General features: G+C 42.1%; 2 protein-coding genes across 4 annotated transcripts in view; one reads left to right on the top strand and one right to left on the bottom strand.

Annotated features, from left to right (window-relative positions):
* cep170aa (centrosomal protein 170Aa) overlaps window positions 1-18,946 on the top strand; it is a 69,439-nt gene extending 50,493 nt beyond the window's left edge. The window contains exons 10-21 of one of the 3 annotated variants that reach the window (XM_072677731.1): window positions 1,984-2,079; window positions 3,714-3,849; window positions 5,383-6,473; window positions 6,851-7,268; window positions 9,078-9,143; window positions 10,909-11,149; window positions 12,780-12,960; window positions 13,816-13,992; window positions 14,756-14,844; window positions 14,924-15,017; window positions 15,132-15,183; window positions 15,544-18,946. In XM_072677731.1, the coding sequence (XP_072533832.1) occupies window positions 1,984-2,079; window positions 3,714-3,849; window positions 5,383-6,473; window positions 6,851-7,268; window positions 9,078-9,143; window positions 10,909-11,149; window positions 12,780-12,960; window positions 13,816-13,992; window positions 14,756-14,844; window positions 14,924-15,017; window positions 15,132-15,183; window positions 15,544-15,773 (2,871 nt within the window). In that variant the 3' untranslated portion in view covers window positions 15,774-18,946. The remainder of the gene's footprint in view (window positions 1-1,983; window positions 2,080-3,713; window positions 3,850-5,382; window positions 6,474-6,850; window positions 7,269-9,077; window positions 9,144-10,908; window positions 11,150-12,779; window positions 12,961-13,815; window positions 13,993-14,755; window positions 14,845-14,923; window positions 15,018-15,131; window positions 15,184-15,543) is intronic. The other 2 variants (XM_072677734.1, XM_072677733.1) reach the window with 2 other exon arrangements.
* Window positions 18,947-19,243: 297 nt separating this feature from the next.
* dync2li1 (dynein, cytoplasmic 2, light intermediate chain 1) lies at window positions 19,244-24,240 on the bottom strand. Its single transcript, XM_072676861.1, has 13 exons — window positions 24,081-24,240; window positions 23,702-23,849; window positions 23,381-23,415; window positions 23,219-23,288; window positions 23,045-23,133; window positions 22,692-22,887; window positions 22,534-22,602; window positions 22,016-22,093; window positions 21,844-21,923; window positions 21,689-21,759; window positions 21,337-21,434; window positions 21,130-21,222; window positions 19,244-19,948 (listed from the first exon to the last, which is right to left on the bottom strand). Exons 1-13 carry the CDS (start codon window positions 24,092-24,094, stop codon window positions 19,886-19,888), a joined length of 1,104 nt encoding a protein of 367 aa, XP_072532962.1. The 5' UTR covers window positions 24,095-24,240; the 3' UTR covers window positions 19,244-19,885.
* Window positions 24,241-25,045: the final 805 nt, after the last annotated feature.

The following is a 25,045-nucleotide window of genomic DNA, read 5'->3' as shown; positions in this document are numbered from 1 at the left end:
CAGTGGTGATGTATGAAGTCTGTCCTAGCAATGGTGTGTGATGAATATTACAGTGGTATTATAGAATACACTCACAAAATGCTCAAACGTGTAGCCAGCAAAGCTCACCGACTATATTATTTTCCTAAATCTATTAATGTATTCTGGCCTACATAAATATAAACAAATCAAATCTGGTGTAAATTATCACACATCTGTCTCTGCTGGGCTGGATTGGTCAGGTTATGGGACTAAAGCTGGCAATATATACATATATGGAAATATGTTTCTTCTCATATTGCAGTTCTTGTCATTGTCATAGGCACAATGAAATAACAAAGACTGACAGGAAGCTTTCAGCACGAGTTAATAGGCAATGATTTATTGTCAGGATTCGTGACAGATAAACAGAACAGGACAGTTTGTCCAGTGTTTCTTTGCCTATTATTGTTTCAGAATGGCAAGTGCTCCCCGCTGTGAACATACATCTAATGGGTTTGGAATGGTCTTCAGTGATGAACCGTGCAGTTGTGGTGTTATTCCGTTTACCTTCAGGGAGCTCTGAAGCTCTAAAGTGTTTTAAAGCAACATCTCTTAGGTTCTTTTGTTCACTGGCATCTTCACACTGTTGCTCAGTATATCGTATATTTATATATAAATGGCATTAATATTAATATCATGACATGTTAGATCATTGCATTGCATGACTTCTGGTGAAATTCCTGTATTTTGTAATATGACCAGAGCGTTTCCAGGATAGTTTAGCTTCCAACCAGGCCTGCACAAGTAGGCTACAGCCATGTTTAAGAGATGCAGCAGTTACGTTCTGCTGCTGAAATGTACTGGAACGTTGCTGGAACACGCCCCCTGTAGTCGGACTCAGTGGCAAAGAATTCTGCAGCACAGCTGCATTTATTAGGGAAAACGACCAAAGCAGGAATGAAAAGTGATTGTCTGCTCAAGTTCTATGCAGCTGGACTCAACAGCGATCCGTCCAAATTCCCAAAGAACCGAAGGTCCATGCACAGTGTAGCCAGAAACATCCAGCTATCTGAGGCTCGAATCACACATGTTTAGAGGATAAAACCTCATATCTGAGAGCACGAACTGGAGTGAATGGTCTTATGAGTGCTTTCCACTGTTTTCGGGCATTTAGTAGACTGCTTCATCCTCTATATGACGGCTACACTGCTTTATGTGTAATGGAGAGTTAGAATTAGACAACCAACTTCAGCCTTGTTTTGGCTGATAACTGGTAACGTCCCTACTGGTAACGTCCCTACTGGTAACGTCCCTGTCAGGTTAGGGTAGCTTTAGAATAAATGGACACACGGACCAGGAGGGTATAGCACGACACTGTCTGTAAAAATGCACTGATGGCACAACGCTGTGAACAGTCAGAGCTACCTTCTCAGACTTTCCTCACTGCAGCAGGCGGCTGCTGAGAATCTTGTCTGTTAATGGCACCAAGAGGACGGCAGATGCCATTCTGCTACAGCAAAACTAAGGATCGGAAGTGCATCAGGCTTAAAAGCAGATACCTGATCCATTAAAAAAAGCCTGGATCAGATTGAGACGTCTCCCTAATTCACTAAAAATTATGTTTTTTTTTTTGTTTGTTTTTTTTCCAAAAATCTTTAGCAGCCTTAGTTTAAGGATCAGTACCCAAAACAAGAACGGCAGCTGCATCAACATAGGAATAAATGTATGGACGAGTGGATGGATCATCTTGCCTATGCTAACCATCCTTCATTTCAGCAGGAGCTTAGGGTTTCTTCAAGCTTCAGAATTTCTAGAGGTGTATATTAAGCAGTCACTCTAATTAACACCCTCCTTTTCATGCTTCACTTGTGTTGGGCCTCATTTCCTCACACTGTTGCCATGGAGCTAAGGTTTCTGCACATGTGCTCTGCAGTCTCTTGGCTTAAAGCTCCTGTTTGCAACCCAGGTGTCTCACGGCTCTCTGCGCTCGCTCCTCATGGTTTTGCTTCCTGCTCTGTGTAGGTGTTCGGGGTGGAGAACTCTCAGGAACCCGGCGGCCCTGGGCAACAGCAAGGTGTTGGGAAAGACAGTAAGAAGACCAGCACCACTAAAACTGAGGTAATGTCAAGGTGTCTGAGTCTTGTTGTTGATTGCGTGGCTGTTTGCCGCACACTTATTGATCACGTACAGTATGGGGGTGGGTTCTTGCAGTGCTGGAGCAGTGGAGGGGATTTTGCGTGTGACTGCTGTTTATTTAGTCCAGGCTGATAAATGCAGGTTGTACTAGGTATTGCACTGGAACTGTGTACACTGGCCTACCTTGAGATATATACATACAGACAAAATCACAGCATATTGTTTACTTGTGTTCTGATATACATGTTTGTCTGTAATAAATAAATGCTTACCGTGTAGATAAATAAATAAATTAATTTAATTTTCTCTGAAGATGCAGATCGCCGCTGTCCTACAACAAAACAGCAACTTTATAGGAGAAGGGGGAAAAAAAATTTGATTTTACTACAATTCATTTTGGAGCATTTCTATTGGTCCATTCATAACGAAATTCGGACACAATGTTAAAAAAAAAGCTAAATTATGGATATAGAGATAGATGCAGTTGTTCTTTACACTGTGTCAGAATTTCATGATGAATGGGCCAATAGAAAAGCTCCAAAATGACCTGGAATAAAATCTTTTTACATTCACTTCCATTAAAACTTAAGAAGGTTTCCAAGACAGACAGACAGACAGAAAAGTCTCCATTTTGAAGGTTTCAGAATTAACGAAAACACAGACAAAGGATGGTAACATGAAGGGAGAAGCCCTCTAGGCTAAGATCCCCTCCCCCGCTTATTTCCCCTCGATCAAAAGATTGAATTAAAACAGTCTATATTTTAGTTTTTGGGGCTAATTCATATTTTTAATGTTCTCATTATTTGAATATTAACGCATCTCATGTTTTTTTACACATTTGACGCAAATCTGATACAACATTTCCTGCTATAATAGCAAACATATCTGCTGTTCCAGTTAATGTCTATCATCATCCTATATGTGCTGAACTCATGCAGTGACGTTTTTGGCTTTACAGTAAATGGACACTGTTCCTAAAAAGGGCAGTTCCCATCCAAACTTCCCCTATAATGGTAATATTTGCGCTGGAGGAAAACTAGGCTGTTTGAAAGTGCAACCCTGATTGAGAGATGAATGGTGGAGCGTTCTGCTGCATGAGAATCACTGTTTTTAAAGGAACACTCCAGTAGCTCTTAATCAGTGTCAGGCATTCCCTTATTTGACCACTTCCTTGTTACACACAGAGTTGGCCACTCACTGACTGACCCAGTTAGGGACGAAGAGGAGGAGTAGTGCTCCCTCTCCCCTCCAGGCACACACACAGCCAAAATGAATGGACCCATGCTGTCATTGTGCTGGGCCATTGCAGATCTGTGGCTTATATTTAAGTACAATAACTATACAATAAAAATGATAGAATTTGCCAAAAGTGTGCCAAAACTACAATATGCAAATCAGGAAATGCTTTTCTTAGAAACCATTGCCATAAACATAATCAGTGTGAGAAAGAGGCAAATTTAATAACAGAAATGACTAATCTGAGTCTTTTGCTACATTATCCACACATAATTCGTCATCAGTCTCGATGGAGCTCTTTGTCATCACACACTGTGAGTCAGTAGTAGAAGTGTATTCATTGATTAGCATTGAGCCTAACACATGTGCTTTATTTGCAGGGCCTTGTGGACGACTCTGTGGCCATCGGCAGCCCGCGATGGGTTTCTCAGTGGGCCAGTTTAGCAGCTAATCACACCAGAACCGATCCTGAGGGTTCTGGGGCAGAGCCCACCGTCTTTGTCCATCAAGAGCGAGGTGCATATCTTCATGTTATTGGTCATTTTGCGTTGAACTTGTTGGGGGCGCACTGTGAGGTTTATCTCAGGCACTGCTGATATAATATGCATGCTAAATTACTGAGTTTGTTTTTGTACATCAGGGGTATCCCTGGGGATCCGGGGGGGGGACGATGCGGGGGGGGGGACGATGCGGTTGTTGCTGGTGCTACCAAAAGCTTGGAGTAATTTGATGCTAATTAAACAAGTGAAGAAATTCTGTCAGAACATTTGCTGACGTGGTTTGTTTGTAAAAGATACTTCAGTTTAGAGCTGGGCGATATGATTATATTTTATTGTAATAAATCTATTGCTATTGTGATAACAATATACTTCCCTAAGCATATCGAGGATACTGTTAGTGCTTAATAAACACTGACCATCTGCAGGTAAACAAGTAGTTTATAAGAATCTGTCACTACCGATGTTCTTGATTACTTGTATGATGATAAATATGGTGTATCGTCTTTAAATATCGTGATATCCATTTTTTACCATATCGCCCAGCCCTACTTCAGTCTCAATGTACTTTGTCATGAATGAACTCGAAAATAACATTAATTTGTCAAGAGAACCCTGGAACTTGTGAACTGTTTAGCAGCTCGTTGGCTAGATTCACATTATAAGACTGAAGTGACTCAAATCTGATTTTTTGACATGAATGTGAACAGTCAGATTGGATTTCATACATCTTTTGCAATGTTCATAAACGTATCAATGTGCACTTGTGTACCTTTGACAGATACAGGTCACTTACATTAATGAATGTGGAGCACCAAGATAGCCAAATCCAATCTTAGCAACAAATCATGGGCTAAATCTTATAATTCTTCTAATTTAGGCTTCCTACTGCCTATATGTTAAATAGGGTGTCATGGAACCTACAGCTGAATATAAGTGGGTTTTATTAGATATAGTAGTGCTATTGAACATTTTACCTCGATTATATCAGCTACTCATGTTGCTCTATCTCTGGCTCTGTGTTCAAATTTTTCTCCATGTTGCTTCTATATCACTGGATGGTTTGGCGTCCACCATGTAGTACACACTGAATTAAATCTAATTAATCAATATGGTCAAGATTATGCCAATTAAAGGTTCTGAATGTTGATTATGATTCATTTTCAATTAATTGGCCAGCCCTAAGATATATAGTACACAATTTGAGTGAATAATTACTTTGTGACACACTTAGTACATAGTGAGTGGCATGTGGGATGAGCTTTAGATTTAGCCACAGATTCAGTGCAACACACAGAGCAAGAGCCTATGGCACAGTTCAACCTGGAACTACAGACAGTTTAAATGGTTTAACTAGAAATATGCATTTAAAAATGTCAGTTATTATTAGTGCATTTACAGCACTCTGGACTAAACCAGGACTAAAAGTGGGCACCTTTAGTCAAGAATAATGTGCATTGTTAAAGGTTGAGATGCAAATTGTGACATTTGCTGTATTACATCAGTTTGCTACAGTCATCAACCCAAAAGCAAACAAGCATTTGTCTTTCAGACGCTGATGCCTTGGACCCATCAATAAAGAGTTCAGGCTCTACCACCTCCAGCCAGTGTGAACGGAAGAGGAGGACGCTGCCTCAACTCCCCATTGAGGACAAGAGCAAACCGGGCAAGGCCTCCTCCACCCTTGGCCTGCGATCTGAGATCGGCGAAAAACAGGACACTGAGCCCCAGGAGAAGGAACGCCACAGTGAGCACAAGGGGGATGGCGAATGTGCCCCTTCTGCACAGGACACCGTAAGCGGAAAGACCTCCCAGCAGGGCAGGACGGGTGGAATGCAGACGTCCTCCTCCAAGCCTCCCGCACGTCCTTCGGAGAAGCAAAGTGAGGAGGGCCGCAGAAGGCGCACCGAAGACAAGAGCAAAGGGAGCGATGGGGAAAGGAGTGGGAAGCCCCTGGTCCGACAGGGAAGCTTTACCATTGAAAAGCCAAGCGGGAACGTTCCCATTGAACTCATCCCACGCATCAACCGGCAGGTGGGAGGGCGAGAACGCAGCGACTCAGCCGGAAGCATGGACACAGCCACCCTGCTGAAGGACACAGAGGCGGTTATGGCTTTTCTAGAGGCCAAACTCCGTGACGAGAAAAAGCTTGACCCTACAGTGTCCCCTAGCCAACCTACGGGGCGGTCCCTGTCCCCAGAGTCGGATGTGGATACGGCCAGCGCGATCAGCGAAGCGGAGCGCAAGGGTGTGCAGAAGCGCCGCTCCCTGAGTAGCCTGCACAAAGAGAAGAGCAACCTGAGCTCTGCTGGGAAGAGTGCAGCCAGCGCCCGAGAACGCTTGGAGAGGAAGGCCAAGACCAAGGCTCCAGATGGCCGTCCAGACGCCCGCCGCTCCACCCAAATGACCTCACGGGCTCGTCAGCCCTCGCTAGATTTAACGGACGATGAGCAGACGTCTTCACTGCCTATTTCTGACGTGCTCTCCTCTGACCAGGAGACCTACTCCAGCCGCTCTCATGGCCGTGGGACCTTTACGTCCACCGACGACCTACTGCAGTCCAAGCTGGACTCCTCCAAAGGCACCAAAACCAGCAAGACCAGTAGGACTGCACAGGCCAGCGTACCACCTGTGGGGAAACAGGTGCACACATGTTTTATTTATCAGTGTATTGCTGATTTTATTTTCAGCTGCCGCAGTTCTCACTAAAACCAGACTTGATGAAGTTGTTAACTATTATTTTTTACTGTTAGCTATAATTGTCGTTATCATTGTTAACCCAGAATTCCCATACTTGTGCTTACCCATCCATGCCTAGTGGCCTGTAGCCTAGTGGGGTGGACAGTTGTGTAAATGTGAGCCAGCAACCTGTGGGTTGTGGTTTCAAATCCCAGCATTGACTGAAAATATTCCTTAAGCAGGGCACAGCCAGTTACTAAAAATAATTTAGCTTAACCTGATGGTTGTTTGTCAGTTCACTTGGTAGTTACATTGACAGTTATTTGTGTCATTGTCACCAGCAGGCAGGGCTTCCCCAGCCTCGGCCCACCAGGGCCTCCCTGCTGCGACGCGCTCGCCTCGGGGACACGTCGGACACTGACCTCGCGGATGCGGACCGGGTGTCTGTAGCCTCCGAAGTCTCCACTACCAGCTCAACCTCCAAGCCCCCGTCAGGCAGGAAAGCCCCGTCCCGCATTGACATGCTGGCCCAGCCCAGACGCACCAGGCTGGGGTCCATCTCTGCGCGCAGCGACTCAGAGGCCACGGTCAGTCGCAGCACAGCGTCACGTGTGTCAGCTGAGACGGCTCTACGTCTGGGTCTGCGCGCCACCAACCCGGCAGACAGCAAGCTTACTCCACGCATGCGGGCCAACAGTGTCTCCAAGCTAACAGACACCAAGACCAAAATCACACCCCCTGTCTCCGGCTCTCCTGCAGGTGAGCACACAGCATGCCTTACCTCACAGGGTACAAGCACTTTTCTGCTGCCTTACGTGCAGCTTGAAGTAAATGAATGCCTCCTTTAGAAGGAGGTGTCCCCAAACATTTGGACATATAGTGTATATACAAAGTATTAGTGAAGTTAGCTGGCTCTCCAAACACTTACATTCCTAAACATGTCTGCAAACTATGTAAATGTATGTATTCACCATTATTAAATATATTTAGCTGTAAAATTACTTCCTATGGAAGTAAGCCGTGTGTTCATGTCTTTTATTAGTCTTTATACTTGTACTACTTTTTTAGAAAAAGGTACAAACCTCATTTTCGGGAATGTTGGGACATTTTGTAAAATGCAACAAAGAAGGTAATGGTGGGGGCTCTACAAAGCTGTGGAACAATAGATTAAACAAACTCTACAATAATGCTCATGAAGTTGATAATTAAAGTTGATCCAATGAAGTTGTTATTATATACACTATATGGACTCATCCGAACTTCATCCCAAAAGTACTGGATGAAGCATGATCCTTCCAGAGAACACAGTCCCACTGCTCCACTGCTCAATGCTGGGGGGGCTTTATACCCTTTTGGCCCATGCCATCCTTCCAGAGAACACAGTTCCACTATTCCACTGCTCAATGCTGGGGGGGCTTTATACCCCATCCTTCCAGAGAACACAGTTCCACTACTCCACTGCTCAATGCTGGGGGGGCTTTATACCCCATCCTTCCAGAGAACACAGTTCCACTACTCCACTGCTCAATGCTGGGGGCTTTATACCCCTCTGGCCCATGCCATCCTTCCAGAGAACACAGTTCCACTACTCCACTGCTCAATGCTGGGAGCTTTTTACCCCTCTGGCCCACGCCATCATTCCAGAGAACACAGTTCCACTACTCCACTGCTCAATGCTGGGAGCTTTTTACCCCTCTGGCCCACGCCATCATTCCAGAGAACACAGTTCTACTACTCCACTGCCCCACTGCTCAATGCTGGGGGCTTTTTACCCCTCTGGCCCACGCCATCATTCCAGAGAACACAGTTCCACTACTCCACTGCTCAATGCTGGGAGCTTTTTACCCCTCTGGCCCACGCCATCATTCCAGAGAACACAGTTCTACTACTCCACTGCCCCACTGCTCAATGCTGGGAGCTTTTTACCCCTCTGGCCCACGCCATCATTCCAGAGAACACAGTTCCACTACTCCACAGCTCAATGCTGGGGGGCATTATACCCCTCTGGCCCATGTTTTGACTGGCCAACTTTATTGTATTTTATTAATATATAAACAAATTTAGAATTTGATGACTGAAACATACTCCTCAAAATGACACTTTTGTCATTTCGAAACCAAGGACACCATTGACTGATTCTCCTTGCCTTGATGCAGATGACACATTTTCAATTGGAGATGGATCTGGACTGCAAGCAGGCGTTTGGCATTTCTTCACTTGTTTCTGCATAGAATTGAAGCGTGGTGTTCTCCTCGCTTAGTAGAGAGTTTCCAGGTTGCATTTCTTAGTGCCTGGCTGCACTATGCACTTTTTGTTGCATTTTTCAAAGTGTTCCTACTTTCCCAGATGTGAGATTTGTAGATGGGTTAGTATATATATATATTACATCTGATAAAGTGTCAGTCATTTTTTACGTTTCTCATGCCAACAATAATCCTGTCTTTATCATTCAGTTATCTGGTATTTCTGTTCTGTCTCACTGTGCCTTATTTTCATTGTCTGTCATCTGTACTTGTGGTTTGACTGTTCGTGTTCTGGTGTCCCTGCATGCTTGTATTGTTCATAAAGAGAACTTTTATGCAGAGATGCCACAACCAGAACCTGAAGATGGCCTAGCAGACGAGGAGCCCATGGGTACTGTACTCCACCTCTGGGCTGTTTGTGCATTTCATTGTGTGTATGTGTGTGTGTGTGTGTGTGTCTGTGTTTGTGTGTGATTGTTCAGCTGTCTGTGCATGTCAGACCTTCTTCAAAAATGCAGTTGAACTTCTAAAGAAGGTGATGATGAAAAAATGCTTTGAGTAGACTTTAGCAAAGCCCTTGAAAAGAGCCTTGAATTCTGCCTGGCTGGATTTGACTCGGCCCACTATCGAGCGCCTCGGCTCTCTTTTAGTACCATCCTGAAGAGTAAGACCGGAGTGGTGTATCAGTAGCTATTAACTAGCCTTCTCATCAAAACAAAGGGTCGCTGTGTCATGCAGAGAAGTAAAAGTAACATCAGTTGAATCAAACCGTTGTTTTTTTTCATATTGTGTCAAAATTTCATGATGAATGGACCAATAGAAATGAAATCTTCAGAAGTATCTTTTCCTTCTCCTGTAAAGTTGGCATTTTGGAGATACAAGTTTCTTGCGTGAAATAATAGATATGGTGAACGTCATTTACTTCAGTGAATTCGCTGTTTGTAGCACCAAGACCAGCTTCCCAGTAGGACGAGGTGGCAGATTTGCTATTTTGCTGATGCAAGCACACAGCAATTGCAGTCAAAGGCTACAGTTCAAGCAGGCCTACAGCTCATGTTGCATAGGCTCCCCCTGATGGCAGTAAGTAACAGCATCACTCCGGTCAGGCTTATTATTAAGACCAAGCCATCTTCTCTAAAGTTCCATTTCATTCTAGTTGCTGACTTTAGACTGATTACAGCTTCTTATCATTTAGTAGGGATCAAGAGAGCATATAAGGGTATATACTAATTGCAATACTCATGGAAAATGAGTGTTGAAAATGAATGTTTTAGAAACTGTGTAATATATATAATTATATTAATATAATTATAGTTTTATATATATAAATATATAAAACTAGGCATCCGTGAATTCTAGAGCTTGTGGATTTATTTTATTAGATGGTGGAACAGCAGAACAGAAATTGTTATATTGGAGAATGGTTAATTAAGCCCCTAGTGGCTTAGACGTCACAGTGGTAATGGCATATCCTAGCCTATATGTAGTCATCAGGGTTGGTTTCTGCTTGATGAAAGCTATAGCGCATTGCCTCTAGGCTGTTTTTTGGGTTTTCTTTTTTTCTGTGTGGAATCATTGGCGTGCTTCCCACATGACATTATATGAAGACTCTTGTAAACATTCCCTTTTCCCGTTTGTAACAAGGTTTTTATAGTAACAGTTATAGTACAGTATCAGTTTTTTTGGCAATACTGTTGCTTCACTGTATATTATGTAAAAAAAATATGTTATATGAATAGTACTGATTGATTGATTTATTTATTTATTTATTGCTGCTAAACATCATTTAAACCTTGTGTCAGTGGTGGAAAAGGGCTGTATTACAATCTTTGGTGAATTTGGTGTGGGGGTTTGGTGTTGTTCTCATCCTCTAACAACCTCTAAGGTCTTCCTGTGTCTGTGTCTAATACTGACAAGAGTCCCTAAGGCTTCTGACCCCATTTCTCAACACTCATCTCCCCCTCCTGTTCCCCCCCCATTAGAACCCCAGAATTTGTTTTCTAGCACACATGCCCAGTTTCCCATAACCTCATGCAGCTGCTTGCAGTAGATGGAATAGGATTGGCTGGCACTGAGACCGAACTAGAAGGATAAAAAAAAGCTTATACTGTATATTCTGTACCAACCACTAACCTCAAATCGCCGTCTCTCTGCAGCCTCTAACAGGTGGAGACGCCTGCCTCCAGAATACGCCTCAACCTCCGAAGACGAGTTTGGCTCCAACCGGAACTCCCCCAAACACGGGCGTCTGCGGCCGGGCACCGCACTGCGCACCAGCAGGATGAGCGGTACGCTCACAGCCACAACCAGCCCTGGCGGCATCGCCATCAAGCACAGGATGAGGGAGCAGGAGGAGTACATCCGAGACTGGACAGCCCACAGCGAAGAGATTGCCAGGTACCCATCAACTCCTAAAAGTTCCTAAAAGTCACTAACACACATACACCATAGGTCCAGATGTTTGTGGACACCCCTTCTAATGAATGCATTCAGCTACTTTAAGTTGCACCCATTGCTAACACAGATGTGCAAATGCACAGGCACACAGCTTGTCCAGTCCCTGTTGAGAAGTATTGCCAATAGAACTTCCTGTAGCAGATGAACATGAACCTGCCTAAGGCACCATGCCTAGTGCGAGGCGTGGGTTAGAGGGGTATAAAGCCCCCCAGCATAGCATAGCAGCTGTGGAGCAGTGGAACTGTGCACTCTGGAATGATGGATGGTGCTCCATCCAATACTTTAGGGGTAGGTTAGGGAGTTGGGGATGAGGTAGGGTGCTGATCATCCAACATCCTGACCTCACTAAAGCTCTTGTTGCTGAATGCAATCAAATCCTTATAGTAATGCTCTGTATGCACAGTAATGCTAGTATAAAACCTTCCCTGGACAGTAGAGACAGGTACTTTGAATAAAGGCAGGATAAACTCTGTTTAATACCCTTGATTTCAAAAGAAACAATGAATGAATGAACATGTGTCTCAATACTTTTGTAAATATCATTTAGGTCCAGTGTATGTTCCAGGCAGATCATGCACAAAGCCATATATTACACCATCATACAAAAAAAACTAATTAGACATGTGCATCATTTCTTTCTATAATTGGTCCATATTTCTTTTTGGACTCTTTAATACCTGCAGTTGTGTCTTTGTCCCTCTTCACTCTGATTTTGTGTTTCTCCTCCAGTTGACTGTGTTAAAATTCAGTAGAACGCAAACACACACTTATATTTTAGCCCCGTTTAAGTGGCACTTTTGCTGTACTGTACTTCCCATTATTCCCCAGTATCCTCAGAGTAGCACGCCCTATTTCAGATTTCACTGTTTTTGTACAACCAGTTAGAAATAACTGCTATGGTCATCATGGTTAATTGGATTTAGAGTGTGCTGAATGTACCTCAGAACAGAGTGGAGTGGGACGTATTGATTTGAAATCATAATAGAAGTATGTGTTTGACTAATGCATAGTTTGGGAATGGGATGTACTGAGTCCTCAGGAATTACTGGCACTTTTGGCAAAGATAAGCCAAAAATGGCCATGAAAAAATGTTCCTGCCAAACTTTATTATGCAGTGTCATTATATCTGTCTCATTATACAGTGTAAAGCTGCTTTGTACTACTAACTACTAAGTGACTATGTCAGCCCTCCAAGCATAGTTCCCACTAAAAACCTGTGTGCACAGCTGAATGAAGAAGCCCAAAGGCAATTACATGTCACAAATGTTTGGCTCCATGACTGTTCTAAGCTCTTTTTGGTTTCCCAGGCACAGAGTCTGCCTAGTCCAGAACTAAAGAAAACTATTGAAAACCCTTTCTGGTCTGTGACTTGGCTGCACTGGTGCTCAGGAAGCTATCCTGTTGTGTGTATGTGTTTGCGTTGCTGTGTTTGGCACTGTGTTCGTGTGCATGTGTTTGAGCCATGTGCTGTAGGGCCACCTAATGTGTGTGTGTTTTTTATTATTATTTGCAAAGTTTTGCATGTTTGTGAGCTCCCCTAGTTTCCAGACACCCGTCTGATGGTTAATAGGTTATTCCCCTGTGTGCGCAGGATCAGTCAGGACCTGGCCAAGGACCTGGCTATCCTGGCACGGGAGATCCATGACGTGGCGGGCGAGATCGACTCTGTCAGCTCCTCCGGCACGGCGCCAAGCACCACAGTCAGCACAGCGGCCACCACGCCCGGCTCTGCCATCGACACCAGGGAGGAGGTACATATGCTTCACTGAAATTCTCACACCACACTGCCCCTGTGTAGGCAGCTCAGAAAAATCAGCATTACATATAAGGGATATTCCTGCCATTAATGGTGATATTGCTGAAGTAGGGTTCCTCCTTCCTATGTTCCCTATGTGCCACAGTTCTATGCACAAGTCACAGTCAACCTGAAATCTCAAATCATTCAATTAACAAAATCCATTTTTCTGTAATCGTTCATCAAAATATCAGATTTTTGGTCACCTGTAAAACATCTGATTTTTGGTCACCTGAAAAAAGCCTGATTTTGCCCACCTCTAAGACATCTGATTTTTGGTCACCTCTAAAATCTTTTCTGATTTGTAGCCAAGTTTAAAACATCAGATTTTTGGCCACCACTAAAACATCTGGCTACCACTGGAAACGATTTAGTCTTTACAATTTCATTATGAGAAGAGGATCCACCCTGTGTTCTTATAACCATCTTCTAAAGAGGTGTTCTTTAATGGTTCCTTAAGGCAGTGGTTTTTACCTGGTTTAATAGGGTATTAATGTACTAGGGAAACCTCTTTTAGATGGTCATTTTTAAAGATTGGTTCTTTAAAGCACCAAAATGATTTTATTGTTGTGAGTCATTTTTCATTGCAACTTTTCATTTGTGTATTGGAGCCATTTTTCAGGACTACATAGAACTCTTTTTGCCATCTCTTGTTCATTTGTATGTATTTATGTTTCTCTGATTTTATCCCAGTATTTTTGAATAGTTTAATAAGAGAAAACACAATATCTGCACATATACAGTTTTAAACAGTTGTCTTGTTTAGCCTAGGACTGACCTGGCTATTATTGTTTGTCATTGTTACTTGCAGCTGGTAGATCAAGTCTTTGATGGAAGTCTGAACTTTCGGAAGATCCCTCCCGTGGTGCAGACGAAGGCTCCAGAGATTAACGGGCGGCCAGTGGAGCTGCGACCTCGAGCCCCTGAGAGTTTGGATCCTCAGGCTGCACTGCGCAGGCGTACATGGAACCGAGACGAGGTCAGGCCGGTATGAGCCTGATCCCCTTCTGCAGTTTAGATACACACACTGATATCACTCTCAAATGCATGTGTATATAGGTGTAGTACACTATAAAGTGTGTTAGCCCTTGAAACTGCCTGCATGTGGCCCACATTTTACCTCTTCACTCTAAATTTTACTTTTAATTCGTAGTAATAACTAACACTAGAAGATTAAAGAATCTAAAGAATTAAGAATAAGGCTGCAGTTTAAATTAATAACTATCATGGAAATCTAGAGTTATTGTAATTTTGCTGTATTATTAACATGTATGTTTAAACATTAATGTTATACATAATTAATTACATTGAGATTCAGTTGTCAATCAAATTCACAGTTATGATCCCCTGCTTTAGTTACTGCCTGCACTCAAAAGGTTCTTGTGTGAATGTGGAAAACCTTCAAATGGGTAAAGAACCTTTACATCAGTTCACATCACCTCTTTACTACAAACATGGTTCTTCTATGGCCTTACTCAAAAGAACCATCTGAAGCATCTTTATTTTAAGAGTGTACAATAAATAAGAACTCTGCAGCAGTTCATACATCTTGACCGCAATAACAGTCCAGTTTAGTGGACTGGAGTTTTTAAACCCCATGCTGGGCAAATTATAGATCCATTCATGTGTTAATACAGTCATTTTACACAAACAAAATCATGCTTGTGCATACTCGCATATTCAATAGTATAGTCACCTTATATGTAAAATGCTAAAAAAAATCCTGCTGGTATTTGTGTGTGCTCTTGTAGGCAGTCTTAGACACTTTGCTGCTGACATCAGTCTCTCAGTTGTCCTCCAAAATCCGCCAATCTATGGACAAAACAGCAGGCAAAATCCGGTGAGTCAAATATCAATAATGTGGAAGCTTTTAAGGTGGTTTAAGGATGGAATTCTAATGATCGTCGTCTACATTCAAGGATATTGTTCAAAGACAAGGACAGGAACTGGGACGACATTGAGAGCAAACTTAGTTCAGAGACTGACGTACCGCTTCTCAAAACCACTAACAAGGTATGTTGAATAATTGTAATCACCTCAATCACAGGTGGTTTTATATGCAGTGTTTGTGGCAGAAACACAACCTAAGCATGTGTGTCTTACTAGTAATGCTTTTACCTTTTCTAGGAAATATCATCAATTCTAACAGAGCTTAAGAGGGTGGAAAAGCAACTGCAAGGTAAAGCTTTCTGAAAAAAAAATCTCACTCTTATCAACATCTATACATACTAGAGCTGTTGATCCAGCATTAAAAGTCTGCATTTTGAGTCAGAGATGGCCTGTGAGTAGCCCTAACTAAGGGCAATTATTATCTTATTATAGTCCCAATGTCAATAAAGTTGAGCCTAATCCAGTCTAATCTATCACATAATTGCGAGTCTGTTTAATGGCTGAGTACAACTTTACAAAGACCAAAAGCTTAGACAGCTATTAAGTGATTAGTGCTAAATGCTACCTGCTAAATACATATTTTCAGTTATAAAACCCTAGTAGAAAATGTTCAACACACACATTTTAATCCTTCATTTCTGTCCTACAGTTATAAATATCATGGTGGACCCTGACGGAACCCTAGACGCTCTGACCAGCCTGGGCCTGGGAAGTCCCACCACAGCCAAACCCAAGACCAGCCCCTGGGAGCCACAGCCTGGTAACGGAGCTTCCAAACCCACCTCCACCATCTCACCCAGCCGAGAGCTACCTAACCTAGGACTCGACCTGAGCCGCACCCAGCCCAGTGCGGAGGGGGGCGCCGTCCCCAACAAATGAACGGGAAATGAACTTCACATGCCTGATACATGACTGTCCTTAAACGGACCGACCTTTGCTTGTACATACTGTATGTATTCCTCTCTCTGTGCCCTCCAAGATTGCAACATGGGAAAAATCTCAAGTTTTTTCCACCCTCAAGTGCACCAGTGAAGGTCACACCTGTGGATTTGGACTTGCAGCAAAGCAAGCAGAGACAGCTGCTGGCGTCGGGAGGCGAGAGGTCTTCGAGCTGCCACTACACATCATCCTTGGTGTCAGAACCAACTGTGTGTGCTGCAAGTGTGAACGCTCCCATCATGGCATGCCACAGTCGTGAACTCAACTTTCCACTTTCACAATAAAGCAACTCCAGTGCCTGTCTGCTCTCCCCTGTAAGCAAACCCTTCTACTAATGTCATTCATGTACTTACAAAAGGATCATGATTTCTGCCTCAGACATGTTTGATGGGAGGGGACGTTCTTCACATACTGAGTCTGGTGTCTTTGTAAGGTTGGTCTTGTCCGATTTAAAAAAAAAAAAAAAAAAAGTCCTAGAGACCAAAGACCAAGACTGAGGCTTTGCAGCCAGGTGGGCAAGTAGCTATGTAGATGTTCAAGGAAAAATTAGCCAAGCAAGAGAAGATGAGGGGTAAAAAAAAAGGTTCATAAAGCAGACTTAAAGTACAGTTTCAACAACTGAAGAAATGTTGAAAATGATTGTGAAGCGAATCGTGAACCAGCTTACCAAAGCAAGAACAACACTATGCGCACACTGAGTAACTTAAAATTTTAGCCGTTGAGGATTCCGATTGCCATTTTCTTGATTACACAAAGTGCATTTATGCTATTAAAATGAGCATACATCAACTCAGTGATTTTGGCTAGAGCTCTTGCAAAAAATAACAAAGACTAATCCATGGAGATCTGCATGCAATGACTATTTTGAACCCTTTGGACTAAATTTTAGGTGCTGTTCTAAAGGGTTACGTCAAACAGATCTCAAAAGGTTCTAGTGTCAATTGAAGTCCGCTAACGATAGAGCACATATCATAATTTCATTTCCCTCATGTTAGAAGGAGGTATTCAGAAGAAGACGCAGTATTAGACAGTGCATAGGTCAAATGTTCTACAGCTATGTTGCTGAACATCTCTCCTTCGCCAATGAAGTTCTCTCTGGTTTGTGCTGTGGAGCCCTTACCCGAGCCTTATGACGAGCAGGCTTTAACGTTATGCTTGCTTATGCAGTCAGTCGAATACGTATAAATGAAGCTTTTTAACAGCAGAAACTCAATACACTAACATTCTCTGTAATAGGCGTCCAAAATCAAGCTTTTTGGTCTGTGGTCGGCTTCCTGGCTGTGTAAGGAACTCCTTGAGGAATGCTGTTTCCCAAACCTGGGCCGCTTTGTCTTGTATTCATTTACCCATCTAACGTCACTGTGATCCTCTGAATTACAGACGCAGTTTCAACACGGCTACATCCACGCTAATAGCAGGCTAACACTCCTGTGCCATGAAACGCATGAAAGCCAGTTCACAAATTTCAACAAGGGCTCCAACGATTGACAGCCAAAAGAGCAGTGCCTGAAAATGTGCCTTATGCTAATGCTAATGCTAACAGTACACTTTTAAGAATTCAACATTTCAGAAGTTTGATCGGGCGAAGCAAAAGCTGTGCTTTATGGTGTCCCGGTCTAGCGCTGTTGCCACAGGGTAAGGGTTTAGCTTAGCGATAGCACGCTAGTCAGTACACCGCTCTTTTCATCTGCTTTTCCTGGTCAGAGTCGGAGTGAGTCCAGAGGCTACTTGGGATCAGTGGGCACAAAGCAGGAATGCCCCCCTGTACAGGGCTCCAGTCCTTCACAGGGTACCACACAGTTATTCACTGACACTTAGGGGGAAATTTAGCATAGCATAGCATAGCCCATTTGCCTAGCACGTGTTTAGCATAGCCAATTGGCCGACCACACGTGTGCGCAGGGACGCTCTTCACATACTGAGAGATAACGTGCACAGCAATGCTGGATCTAATTGAGTAATGTTCATATATCCACACTTTAAGGAGCTTGAAATTCTGAGGATCCAGTGACTGGGGTGGCAGAGGGTGTATAAGATGAACCGGATTGAGGAACGGTATCAGCAACTTTCGTAAACACCATTTCTTTTCCCATAGTGAAAAAGGGCTAAGGCCCAGAGTTCCTTATATGGGCATGACGGCAACTACAGAATAACAGAATAATGACACGACTTCAGAAGTGAATTTCTCTGTGCGCTTAGGGGCTCATAAAGTAGACACCCCGTCATAACTGTTGGGCAGCCTGTCAACATTTTCCCAGTATTCCGAAAGTCTTTTTTCTTTTCTTCAGGAAAGAAAGTGTTCCCGCATACCGTTTGTGTGTACTGTATTATCTTAATCCCGTTTCCTCTTGCTGCTTGGCTGTATTTACGTTAATGGGGAGGGAGGGGGCGTGTAACCGAACCACTTACCTGGCCTTTCTTCGTGAACCTGTGTGTCGTAGAGAGTATAAGTTCAAGTTAGTGCAACTGTAATTAGGAACTCAACCAATAGTGAAGATAGGTACAGGACTAAACACCTTCTTGTATTTTTTTTTTTTTTTTTTTAATGTTTGGTAAATGTATAATGTCACTAAGTGCCCGGTAATGGAAAACGTAGTTCTTGGGCCTTTTAGCAACGAAAATCATAATGTAGCGTGCTGAAGTGTCATTTTGCACATCCTGGACTGATGTAGGGTAATGATGTTTAATGTGTTAAAGCCCAGACAGGGTATAAAAGGACATAATACCAAAACCATAACAGTACATCCTACTGTTCTCTCATTACAGGACAGATTTACAGTGAGAGGATCCCTCATACACTAAACAGACCCATTAATACTGTACATGTTTTACAGGATGGGAAACCGCAATGTGTTTGGTACAGGTTTTTTTTTGTTTGTTTGTTTGTTAAATGTTTTTTCTTGTTGGTTTTTGTTAGTATTTTGTCTTTTTTTAAGTCGTTGATATTTCTGTATCATATCGTTTTTTTTATTTTGACATTTTTGATAAATGCTTTTATTTATTTTTCGTTTGTTTTTGTTTAATGCATTGAACGGTTGCATCACGGTTGTGCTTGTCTCTTTTTTTAATGGAAACTTTTGCGTACTCTCAATAAAGGAGGAAATATTTCTGGATCCTTACTCAATTTCTGTCTGTCTTTAAACTGCGAACTAAAGCAAGACACAACTTATTTTCAGTAGACGGTTTTCAGCTTTAAAATCAGCTTTAAGCTGCAAACAAATAATTAATGTCAGAAAATCAGGCTGTAATTCTGTCCAACTGTATTCATTAACAATAGAAAAGCCAGAACTAGAATAATCATTTTGATTTTTTTCTTTTTACCCCAAACAAAGTCACATACTTACTAATTATGGATAAAAGAACCAGAGCAGAACATTTGACTATCACAGAATATTTAAAAAGCTCAGAAATCTAATCAAATCAGGTTTATTGGCACATCACATTACACAGGTGTAAAGGTGAGTGAACAACTTAGGTGCATAGTCCCTCGCAGATATTTACAAAATAGAAATACAGATTATCTAAAAAAAAAAAGAAATTCCTATTAATTATTAAAGAAAAATATTCATATGTTGGGAAAGCCTGTGTGTGCTTTAGGTATGGCTGAACCATGACTCAGCTCTAAATCCTGTTGCAACAGAGTGCAGATATAGCTCCCCATTCACCATATACGTCTAACTGCATTTGTAAGACAAAACACGGTGTAATGGATACCGCTATATAGTCAATGTGACCGCTATAGTTTTTGAAATACTACAAAATAAAATATGTACTAATTTAGTAACAGTTATTTCTAGTGTTGCTGGGAACAGAAATCTCAGAAACTTTACAGAAACAAGTGTCAATTTTATTTTGTACATCAAAATAACTTTAAAAATATATTTACATTAGGACATGAAAACTGAATGCATTAGTGCAATGTATATTCCTATTTGGACAAACCACTGTAAAAAGTCTACATTTATATTTATTTATATAATTCAAAAATAATAGCAGTACATGAGTAGTGTACATGTGTTGTTAAACATTTTTTTCCCAAAGTGGATTCAGATCTACGTCTCCAGAGCCATGCCCTTCCAGGACTTTGCTTGCTCGCGCTTATACTGTTCCAACTCCTTCAGAGATAAAGAAAAAGACAAAAGTGATGTACTCTCCAAACACACACGCAACTCATTACCCATCTTTTTCACAACTTGCTCTGAATCAATAAACAAATATTACATCAAGTGCTGAGGTAAACAGTCTCAAACAGCTGTATAAACAGAAACGAGTTATTATCAGCTGATATGAATCCCTATCATTTCATTTAACAAAGGGATTTTGCTGCATCTGCACCACGCACAAAACTCCATTAACAGCTGAAATATTACAGTGCTCTGTGCTCCTGTGTGTCTCACTCCTATTGCCTTCTTACTGTAGCCATATGAGAGTAGGCCAGTAGAAATGCAGAATGTGGATCAGGTGAGGGGGTTTGTTCACAGAGGTTACTGTAGGTTAGGCACTGGGGAGAGGTTACTGAAGCCTTAGAATATCAGTCTGGAGCATCAGTCAATTGTTATCATTACCCATTAAAATAGCTCTGCTGCACGTATGGCCTTTAAAGCGTAAGCATAGTGATAACCCAACTGGAAGTGCTGAACTGCAGATTTCTGCATTAAATCTGGGTGAAGGCACGTCCCAGGCTTACACACCACAGGCTTACACACCACATTTATTCGTAAACTAAAGGCATATGTAGGTCTTCTACTGAAACCTCTAAACATTTTACTCTTAATAAGTTAGTCAAAAAGGCTATGAAGACTGCAATATTTATCAAGCACCCTATTTAACCACAGCAGACCTAATACCTCACGGTCTTTGCAAATTAAAGTTCAAGGGAAAATATTTAACAGGTACAGAACCGCTATATAACCGCTCTTTATAGTTATTGAAGAGTCTCAGCAGAAGTCAGGGGTTCTGTACCCATTCAATTCCATTTTCCTGGAACTGCATAACTGTGCAGACATTAGGTTTAAGAAGTTAAAGAACCTCTGTATAAATTCTATATCCATTCATATTTTATTAGAGCTGTATGTCCAAGCCACAAAACATTTAGGAGCCTATTATTTTTAAGACTGGGAGACACTAGGTCTAATTGAGTTAACATAGTAAATAAACCTTGTCACAGTATTAACAAGATATCGTTTATAAATGAAAGCTAAGCTGCAGAAACATATCACATGGTTGCTTAATGCAGAAGTTCTGCAATTATGACAAAAAAAAAATCATGAACTGTTGTGAAGGTGTAATGTGGTACCTGATTTTTCTGTGCCCTCATGGAGTCTATAAGGGCCTCGCTGTACTGAGGGTCCTTGGCTGGATCCTTTAGCTCTTTATGTTCCAGAGTGCTCTGGGGAAAGGTGTGGAAAGGCAGTGCTTTAGAATTACATACAGCTGCATACAGTCTGTGTGCCTTTATGGTTGGTAACGTGATTGTGAGCATGTGTTTTTTTCAGTGGAGCACCTCTGGAGGGAAAACTCTTTCAAAAACTTTCTTCCACAGATCCAACGGGTTTCTAGCATGCAATGTTCCAATATCAACATCAATGGTCGGAGGGGAACCTGAATCAAAACAGAAAAATCCTTAAAATAAAGCCCCTTTGTGATTGTTTCACATATTTTACAATTAGTGCTCATGAGGTGGTTCTACATTTTCATACTCAGGATGACACCTCGTCAGTCTGTAGTTCCTACACCCTTTGGAAGTGTCTGGTTTCAAATACTGTATGTAAAACCCAATGAACTTGGTTGAGCTACACCCAATAACATACATGCACCACCTGTAATAGCCAGCAGATGGTGCCATAAGCACTCACCTATCTGACTGAGAGAGTCCATGCCAGATGGGATTATGAGAGGTTTGCTGGGGTCTGCAGACATGGACTTCCTAATAAAAACAGAAGAAAATGTGGATATTATGATGATTTATGGATATAATCGTAAATGATCACTATCCCACACAGTTTCTTACCCTCTTTCTGTTCCAAAGGCTAGATGGCTCACAAAGCTCCTTGCCTTCGACATGGTGGTCTCTGATTTACTGCTAGTGAACTAACAGAACACAGAGAGAGAACAGAAGATATTGAGAAGCTAACTGCAGGTAGTACCAGTGACAAAGTAAAAAACAGGTCTATGTGACTTACAATCAGAGATGCACCATAGTAATGTGCCAGGAAGCGCAGGGTCTTACAAATCACCCTCCTCTTCTCTGATTCAAAGTCCTGTACAGGAACAAAACAGTTTTTGAAAGAGCACAACAATGAGACGAGCTGATAGTTAGATTTACAGCTATATTAGTTGTCGAAACGTGTCCATACACCCCTTAGAATTGGTCAATTCAGGTACATTAAGGTGCACTCACAGCTGACATAGGTGTTACACTGGCCATTCAGTTTGAATAATCTCCATAGCAAAGCATTAGATAGGATAGAACGGGAAACTCCTGAGGAGCTGCACACGAACCCATGCAAAGTGTCAGATAGAGGGGCATATTCTAGTAACCTATGGACATAATGTGTATCTATGCCACTTGGACTTACATGGTCTGTCTTTGTCCGGTAGCTCTGTTGCCTTTCTATGATATAAAACTGTAGAGAGTGTCTTTTTCCTAAAGACAAAAGTGTGACATGAAATGGAATGGTAGTAACCTTGTGCAGCCTACCTGAAAGATGTCAAACTTGCTACCGATCAAAAGAAGCGGCACAGGAAAGGGACTGATGAGCTCTCTGTCCTGTTAAAAGCACACAGGGTTACTTTAAAGTGCCTGAAAGAAACGTCCTGACTCCTTCCCTGTTAATAACAATGGGTGCAGATACTCACAGGGTGATCCTTTGGGAGAATACGCAGCAGCTCTCTGCTTTGGTTTTGTGGTTTGCTGGCTCTGGAGTCTCGTGACCTTGGAGGTACAGCAAATACTTTTTCCAGCTGGATCAAGGCTGCCTGCAAGAGTTTCTCCATGGTGCCCCACAGACAGCTGGGCTTGGACAAATCCAGAACCAGCACCACAGACACAGTGCTGCACAGAGAGATGTAGCAATTTCAACATTTTAGTGCTATTATTAGGCATAACCCTAAAGGCCTTTCCTACAATTAAGGCAGTCCTTTCAGTCTTACTGAAACACAGGCACACACTAACATCCAGTCTCAATATACCACAATGCCCACAGACTGACCTGACATTCAGAGGAGTGACAGGTATTTGAACAAGATCCGATAAGGATATGCCCCCTCCCAGTTCCCACAGGTGAGCGATGTCTTTAGGCTGGATAAAAAGGAGAGAATTCACAAAATTCCAAAACTTACAGGGCGTAAAATCTTTTCTATCTATATATATTTTTTTCTCATACCGTATTATGCCCTCTTGCTCGCCTCCCAAACGTATACTCCAACGCAAGAGTTGGTTTGGGTACTTCATCTCTACAGTCACACAAGAAATACATGTATATATGAGCATATCATTTTTAAATCATTTGCCATTAATTCAAATGTGATTCATGATTCTCACTCACCTATCAAGGCACCTAAGCAATATTGTTGTTTTACCCTGAAATGAAGAGTGACAGTCTCTTAGTATTTAAGCAAGGTCACATCAGCACAATGTTGTAAGCTAATAACTTGGATGAACAATAACTACCACGGTAGCTATATGTCCAAAAGCAGACGATAAACCAATCAGCATTTCTTTCAAGGGTAGTGTCCCTCTTTTGCCCCTGACATTTAGCTACCTGAAAATAATAGCTATCCTAGCTGGATTTAGCCTAGCAATTACAGGGAGTGTCTGTATACTGTTGGACATATCGCGTATGCTCTTTTTACTTGTGTGACCTTACCCCAGATTTACTCCCCATAAACAACACAGTTCTCTCGCACAAATTTCCATCTTCCACAAGATCATCCTCATCCTCATCCCCATCATCTCCAGTTCTGCTTTCTCTGGCCTGGAGCTCCGCAGCCGCCAAGTCCCACAGCGTGTCCGAGCTACAACACAAAACAACATGATCGCCTGTTCTCGCTCTAAAGACCTCTGACTACCAGTGTGTTCCTAAAAAGGGCACAAGTGTAATGTCCAGTAACGGTCAGACAATTAAACTGTAGCTAGCTAGTCAGCACTAGCTATCCCTAACTAGACTAGCTAGCTAGCTTCAGATTGCGAAGCAGTAGCGGTTGGTTTTCAGGTATCTAGCTAGCTAGCTATAATGTTTTACGTACCTAATTTTGGGCATGTTCTTTTCTTTAAATGTGCAGCTTTCTAGCTAGCTAAGTGTTTACATAGTTATTCAATGAATGTAAAGCGATGTAACGCTGTATTAGCTGGATACCGCTAACCAAGCTGGCTAGCCCGTGTTGTGATTAGCTACTGTTGCGAGGGGTTACTGCGCGGTTTAGTGATGTATTCACTAGGTGCATTATGGGACATGTAGTTTTTGGACGTTGTCACGCTCTGGATAGACGCACGATGGTTTTACTGCACTGCTAATCAGTCCTGGTCCCCGCTGACCTACACTTTTACACTTTCCTCTACTTGAATAGACCTAGTGCTAAAGAACAAGGACTTTCTGAGGTGAAGTGGGCGAGCAGAGAAGACACTACTGTATGTACTGTACTGGATGTCAGGTAGCATTAAATAAGTATAGGTATTCAAAATGAGTGTTGCCAGAAACGTATTCTGCATATGTTTTAATATTTGATTACAGCATAGTTTTGTTTGTGTTTTTTTATATTAGAATGATCATATTATTCTTATAATTATAATATTATATCATTTTATATTATGAATGCAATGTGGAAATATAATGTTAGTGAATGTTAGAAGATCAACAGTTTAGTGTATACTAATTAAATACAATTATAAATGGTGTTTACATGTCACCCTCAGAGCATCTAAGATTTTCTTCTCACATTTTTCTTAACGCACCAGTAAAAAGTTTTCAGTAAGAATGATCCCTTGCAGTGTTCAGACTGTGTTCAGCATTGGAGTACAAACAGTGATGTAGTGTGGTTGGAGTGGTGCAACAGATAACACCACTACCTGCCAGTGAACTACCACACCATGTGGGAGACTGGGGTTCGATTCCCGGTCTGGGTGACTATGCAGCGCTACACCAATAAGAGTCCTTGGGCAAGACTCCTAACACAACACTGGTCCACCTCTGTAATACCAGTAACCTTGTAAG

The sequence above is a fragment of the Salminus brasiliensis genome, chromosome 4 (assembly GCF_030463535.1).
Source record: "Salminus brasiliensis chromosome 4, fSalBra1.hap2, whole genome shotgun sequence".
Lineage (NCBI taxonomy): Eukaryota > Metazoa > Chordata > Actinopteri > Characiformes > Bryconidae > Salminus > Salminus brasiliensis.
Note: the sequence above shows the minus strand (reverse complement) of the source record. Positions and strands in the feature narration are given on the sequence as shown.